This window comes from Heliangelus exortis, chromosome Z (assembly GCF_036169615.1).
Source record: "Heliangelus exortis chromosome Z, bHelExo1.hap1, whole genome shotgun sequence".
In the NCBI taxonomy this organism is placed as follows: Eukaryota; Metazoa; Chordata; class Aves; order Apodiformes; family Trochilidae; genus Heliangelus; species Heliangelus exortis.
In genome coordinates this window covers 60,253,812-60,260,804 of record NC_092454.1, presented here as the reverse complement: position 1 = coordinate 60,260,804, position 6,993 = coordinate 60,253,812, and the positions used below count along the sequence as shown (strand labels likewise).

Here is a 6,993-nt window from a genome sequence, read left to right as displayed (position 1 = left end):
ATTTAATAATGGACCCTATTTCCAATGTTTTTCATTTCCTCCAACCCCATTCTGCACCATGAATGGTCAAGGAGCCAGAGAGAAAAATCGAAAGAACTAAGATGATTTTTTTATTTTCTTAGTCCAATATAAACATTAGAAAACAGGCTAACAGAGTAGGATGCAATTTTGACCCATATGTGTGGACAACATAATCATGGTTTTTTGTTCTCACCCTCCCATTCCAAAAAAGTCTCAATATAATGGTCGAATTTAATTATTTTATCCCATCAGTCTGCAAAATAGAAAACGCAGTCTTACAGAAAGATTTGCCAGTACTTTGTTTTCAAAATATGTTAGTGTGTTTCCTATGATTTGCGATCTTAGTAAACATTTCCTCTCCTTCCTGTCCCCCTGCCAAGCTAGTTAATAGTTTTCTCACCAGTTTTGGCCCTTACAAGTGGTATTTGCATGTAATGTTTAGAAGATTTTTACCTATAGAACAAATAACTGTTGGAAAGTTACAGTGAAAGCTCACTTTTCACTCTGAATAAATAGCAGCATTGTGCCAGTAGCCAATACCGGAAAAGAAATATGAGAACGAGTGGATTCATTTGCAAACTATGATTTAACTAGTCCATCATTACATTTCCATTAATTTAATAATAGCACCAATATCCAATATTCTGAACTTAATATAATAAATGAAGGGTGATCACATTACCCAGTTTTAAAAAGTGCTTTACATAATGTAATCACTTACTTGCTCTAATTTAATTTCACTTTACATCGTTTAATAAATGAATGCTGATCATTTGACATAATTGAATAAGTAGTTCAACTCATTCTCTGTACTTCTTAAATCATGAAATAGGCTGCTCTTTTGTCTTCTTCCAGGATGGTACTTTGAGATTTAAGAGTTGGGTTTAATTTCTCTGCTCATTTTCTTTATTACCCAAGGTAATGACACCCCGTAAGAAGGCACCTAACCCAGCCCTGCAAGCTGAGTTTTTCAAAATAATTGCTTAAAGTTGAGAATCTAAAACATCTAAGATTCTAGACACTTCTTTACAGGAAGGCAGCGAGTCCAGAAAAAAAAAATTACTTTCCCCATTGCCTCTCCAAATTATAAAGGAAACACTCAGGTGTCTCTTTTGAACACAAAAAGCTGCATCTCCTCCCACATCCTACACACTCGCCAAAATCAATGTGATTTTCTTGCTGAACTCCCTCTGGACATATACCACAGCCTTCATGCCACCTTGAGCTTAACAAATACTGGAAGTCTCTCTGCAGCACAACAGAGCTTTAGACATATTTGGAGGCAGGTAGGCTTTCAAAACAATTTATGAAAATACCTGAAAATCAGTGCAGGACTTCAAAAAATGAGTTCCCAGAGGCCACCATGCCAGTACCATTGTGCTTTTTAGTTACTGGCTCAAGATGACAGAGGCTGTGACGATGGAGGGTTGAAGGTGCTACAGACTATCAGCCTATTGATATTATTCTGCTGGAAATTAAATGTGTTGTACATGGTGAATGTTAGCAAGAAAACCTTGTTTGTCTCCATATCACAGGCCATTTTCTTCAGGGCTTATAGTATGAGAGGAGGTGAAGATCTCTGCTTGGAGATGCTGTGTTTAGGAAAACCTTCTTAGCTATCCTAAAATAGCTTTCCACAGAGACAAACTTTGTCCAAAGGAGCTGGGCAGAAATCTTTGGGAAGAGCTGTTGCTTTTCCCAGCAGCCTTTCCCCATGTACACAAATTTTAGATTAATTTCCACTAGACAAAAATTAGATATGGTGTGCCCGTGGATATAGAAAACTGTAATCTCAGACCCCTTCTCCAATGGAATTTTAGGCTACTAGTATCTGTTAATATGTCTGAAAAAGCTTTTTAAAGACAACAAGAGAGCAAAAAGCCTGAAGGCTTGGTTTAAATATTGTATTGTGTGAACAGTTCAGTGAGTTTACCACTCTTTGAAAGTGATTTTTTCATACTTTACTTTTCTCTTTTTCTTTAACCTATAATCCAACAAAGTTTCAAAACTTTTTCCATTAATTTAAATGCAAACCTCATACCTCCACTCACAAAGCTGAATTTTGGTGAATTGTAGAAAGAAACAAATTATGGTAAGAAGTTAACAGTTTGAAGTCTAATAAAAAGAGGCATACTGACTGCATCTGTTGAATTATCAGAAACAATATTAATTGACATGACTAAAAAGGATGAAGAGATGAGAGGTTTCCTATATGCAAGTCTTTTGGACATTTCCAGTGGTCTGCATCTAACATTTGAAGCTTCTTTAATTAAGAAGAAACCTCTTGGAAAGACATCATAACTCTCACATGCAATTCAGCATGCAATGTGTTTCAGAATTTTCATCCAATCCAAGCCTATGCAAAGCACAAAAGCACTTAGAAATTCTTACAATTAATCATCTATTGCTACAAGCTGAGTAATGAACTTTTGACTTCCTGTTATAGAAAGCTCCACATTAATATCTGGGTACATTCTTCATCTAAATATACACACTTACACAGTGCATTGAAGTATTATTTCTCTACAAAATAAATGGATGCTTTTAGAAGATTTTTTTTTTCCTCTAGGAGTACACATAGAAGAATGGTAAAAATTGGATGGAATACAAGCATGGGTTGATTTTAGGATTTAGTACTTCTTCTAAATTCTCTCCAGAGCTACCGCCTCCTGCTTCTATCTTTCGTGCCTTAAGCACAAGATAAATCTTTTTTTATCAAACCAGAAGAATAATTTTTCAAAAACATTACTGTTCTCCTAGTTTTAGATGTACCTTGTGTTGATTTGAGCTTGTGCACCCTTCTCTTCTTCCAGAAAACCCAAGAGGTTTAAAATGCAGGTTCATATAAATATTGTGCCAGAGAAGCCCAGTAATCTGCATTTCATTTTAAGGAGTGACACTGCAAATGTGTTCTCCAATGATAGCTTTACCTGTATGAGCTTTCCTGACAAAATCAGGCTACTCACATGCACAGCTGCTTTTAGAGCTGATTCCCTTAGGTATTATTGCTAGTACATAAAATATTTAACTTTTTCTCTGCTAGAAAAGGTAGATGACATTACTCTTCATTACAAAATGAACTTCTATATTATATCAGAGCAACACTGAGGTAATTAAAATCACTGTAGGAACTTCCTGTGATCTCCAGTAAGCTTGTATATCTAGATGGGAAACCAGTTTGGTTTATTTTCCACAGTGATTTGCAGTATATAGCAGGCAATAACAAAATGCTTATCTTCTTGAAGATAGTTATTTCCTTTTAAAATAATGAAAAAAGTAAAAGCCCTCTGGATAAAACTGATTTCTGACACCTAAAAGAATTAACAGCAGATGATATGAAGTCTTTCATCTTTCCTGCTTCAAACCAATTAAATGTCAACTTGGCAACTTTCTGGCTCTCAGAAATGTGCTTGTAAAATGTTCCATTGCTTTGAAAGAGCTATTTGGCTCAAGGGACAAACACACACAATGGGATTTCTTCCTGGTGTATAAAGTAGCAGCTGCCAGATATTGGCAAAGGCATTACCGTTGGTGTTGCTAAAAAAAAAAATAAAAAAAAAATCTTACCTCTTCCACATAATCTTCTTCATCTTCTCTAGTTGGTGCAAATCAATATCTAAGAAGAAACACACTGGATAACACTGCAATCTCCTGCTTCACTGCACAGGCAAAAAAAGCCTTCCCATACTCTAAAAACCATAATTTCAATTGAAAAGTAACTTTAAGTAGTGGTTTAATATTATCTGTGGGAGGTAGGCAGGAACTGAGTCTTCATTCAAGTCCTAACAAACCCCATATTTTTCTAATTTGTATTTGTGGTACACAATTTCATTTCAAACTGAAAAGACAACAGATGTGAGAAAAGACAACTTGTAATTCCAGGATCTGGATTATACTCTCCTCAGCTAGAAGAGGGGGAAGGAGTGGTAGGGAGGTGAGCAGTTAAGTTAACTTCCAGATAATTTTTTTTTAATTTCATATTTATCTTACAATTTTTTAGTAACATCAGAGTAGAGTAGGAGGAGCAACAAACGACCTAGACTTTTATTAGACTGGAGAGTAGATGAAGACATCTACTTCTCCACTTTAACCACTGTGAAATCTTTTCTTTCTACTTAGAAGTGAAAAATACAAACACTCCCCCTTTTTAAGAGACCCTGGCTCAGAACCTATGAAAGAAGTTGTAAGGGATAAGAATTTATCTGAATAGAACAATATCAACTTTAAGACAGACACGTGGTGAAAAAGCACTACATCATCTCCACTCTTCCTCTTTCTTTCTTCAGCAACCTCAATCTCTTTCTGGACCACTTTCTGTGACTTCAGTTACATTGCATATTTCCAGAGTCATAGCAATAGCTCTATCACAAAACATTTGTGTCAGAGTATCACCAAGACATAAAGACTCAGTTGCAGGTTCCTTCTATTATTACTTCTTTGCTTTAGAGTATTCCTTTTTTTTTTTTTTTTTTTTTTTTTGGAAGGAACTATTCACTCCTAATGGATTATTTTTTCTTCACCTAAATTGAATTTAATGAATCAGCCCTGCAGTATATTTCATGTTTGGTTTAAACATGGGTATTAAGACCTGACCTCTGTTGTGGTTTTTTTCCTTATGAAAATCAGTATCAGGTGATTTAGGATCCAAAATTTGTCATAAGGCACCTGATACTGTCAATAAATTTAAAGCAATAAAGATTCAGCTGGGTATTGCTTCACGTTCTAAGGGAGTTGACCAGTCCAGTATTTTTTTGTTACCCAGGAGGCTTCCTTGTTTCCAGTCTGGTAAAGCTAAATGTGATGCATTTGTAGGCCCTGTGTATTCTTCACACACGCTTGCCAAATGATGCAGCTGCTGCAGTTCTCATTGGCAGGTCAGTGGGAGGCTGAGCACATTTCCCAGGCAGCCCCATATGGACAAGCACACACACTGCACAGTCCAACAGAGCCTTTACCAGCACCTGCCTGAACACCAGCAGCACAGACATAAACAAGAACATGGATACCCCACACACAGACTCACTCCCTTTCAGCACATGCAAATTAGACTAAGACTCACAAAAAATGGGTAAGACAATTAAGTAAGAGTAGGACTTATGAACCTTCAGAAAAAAGTCAGATATTGCTGTTGTCATTCAAGTATGCATAGGACTTCACATAACTTCTCAGGAAAGAAGAATTCTCTCGTTCTTTGCCTTGATAGAAAATAAATTAATAAATAAAGACACTTTTCCTCCTCCTTATTTAGGGAATTGCTTATTGTGCAATTCCTGAGATAACTATACCTCTGACTGAATGTCATCTCATTAGTTACTCCGCTGATGTTAACAATATTTTCTCCATTTAGAATATATACTCTTGCCACTTCAAAAAATTTTATTTATTGCTACTAAAGAATAAGTTTTTAAACAAGTGTTTGAAGCACACAAAGAAAAAAAATTAAACTTCATCCAAATGACTTCCTATAGAAGTACCAAACTTCTCATTTAAGAAGTACCAAACAAAATGCAAGCTTGAAGATGGAGGAATCTGCTGCTTAATTATTCAAGATTACAGTACAGTCAAAATTTAATCCAGAAGTTCAAGACCTTGCAACATACTCCTCTGAGACATACCTCTGTCTGCTGCTCCCCTAACATTCACATGTAGTAGTTTCATGTTTGCATATGCTGGAGACTCTTCTCTCCCTCTTACACTTCCATCAATGACATTTTTCAGATACAGGATGCTTATTAAACAAGAACTGAAGGAAAAACTGATACAACATAGCAATATTAAAGAAAAAATATAATCCAGAGCAATCAGTTGGATTTACATGCATATATGTCTGAAAAACAAAATGAAGTTTTCTTGCAGTACAGTTGCAGAATGGTACCAACCGAAGGAAACATGCAGCAGATTCAGCAGTGCTGCCAGTGCCTGCAAACCTATGTGAAGGTAAATGAGTCCAGAATTTGGAATCGGTGGGAAAGTATCTGCATGAGAATGCCATTGCAAAAACCAGCCAACAGCCCCAAAACACTTAGCACAATAGAACACCAAAACATACAGAACACGACAACCCACAGCCAGCCTTCCACCTTCTTTAGACAGCCTTCCCGAAAAAGCTGCTCCAGGTGGCCTAAGTCTCCCTCACAGTGAGAATATATCTCCTTACAGCAGCTTTTAGGGACACGAGCTTTTTCAGTCAGAAGATGCCAAGAAGCAGCTGTTGCCTTTAGCCAGTCTGTGTAGTTTTGGACCCCACAGCACTGCAGCTTCCTCTGTATTGCATCCATGGGGCTGTTTCCGGGAGCCTGGGTGTGTGTCCCATAGTACTGAGAGACGAGGTGACCCATAGTTCTTTTCAGCTCAGAAGTCATCCGAACAGAGTAGAGCTGTGCCATAACTCCAGAAGATATTTCTAGGCAAAGAAGGACCAGCACCAAGTACATGAGAACCCCTTGCTTATAGTGGGAGCTCTTCGCAGAAATGGAGATAGCCAAAACTCCAGTAGGTAGCAAGGTAAGTCCAACTACAACAGCCAGAGAGCCAAGGACAGCCAAGACAGACTCCCGAAATAAACATCTATAGCTCATGTACATCAGAATCACAAAGATTCCACCAAAGGCCAGAAGTGCAGCACTGCCTGAGAAGATGAAGCCTAGGAACCTCAGCAGAGATTGAGCAAATGGCCTGAGCCAGGGGTACGAATAGCACCACAAGGATGGTGGCACCATGACTACCACTCTAATTCTCCTCATTCTGCTAAATCCTACTATCCTAAAGCCTCTCACTACCAGCATTTAATAGTCCTCCACCCCACTTATCCAGGTGTAGCAGATGATCTCTCCACCCAAGAACAATTTGCAGGGGAGCACTGCTGAGGATGCTTCCTCAGAACAAAGACCAGGCCCTATGTATCTCATCATAATGTAATTTATTACATTACCCACAAGCTGCTGCTTGTTCAGCACAGCCTGCAGAAGGCAG

General features: G+C 37.7%; 1 protein-coding gene across 1 annotated transcript; it reads right to left on the bottom strand.

Annotated features, from left to right (window-relative positions):
* Positions 1 to 5,948: 5,948 nt before the first annotated feature.
* Positions 5,949 to 6,764, bottom strand: LOC139790189 (tetraspanin-3-like). Its single transcript, XM_071731681.1, has one exon. The coding sequence runs from the start codon at positions 6,762 to 6,764 to the stop codon at positions 5,949 to 5,951; it is 816 nt and encodes a 271-aa protein (XP_071587782.1).
* Between the last annotated feature and the right edge of the window lie 229 nt (positions 6,765 to 6,993).

Coding starts and splice junctions, on each gene's coding strand:
- LOC139790189 (XM_071731681.1), bottom strand. CDS start 6,764: ATGAGGAGAATTAGAGTGGTAGTCATGGTGCCACCATCCTTGTGGTGC.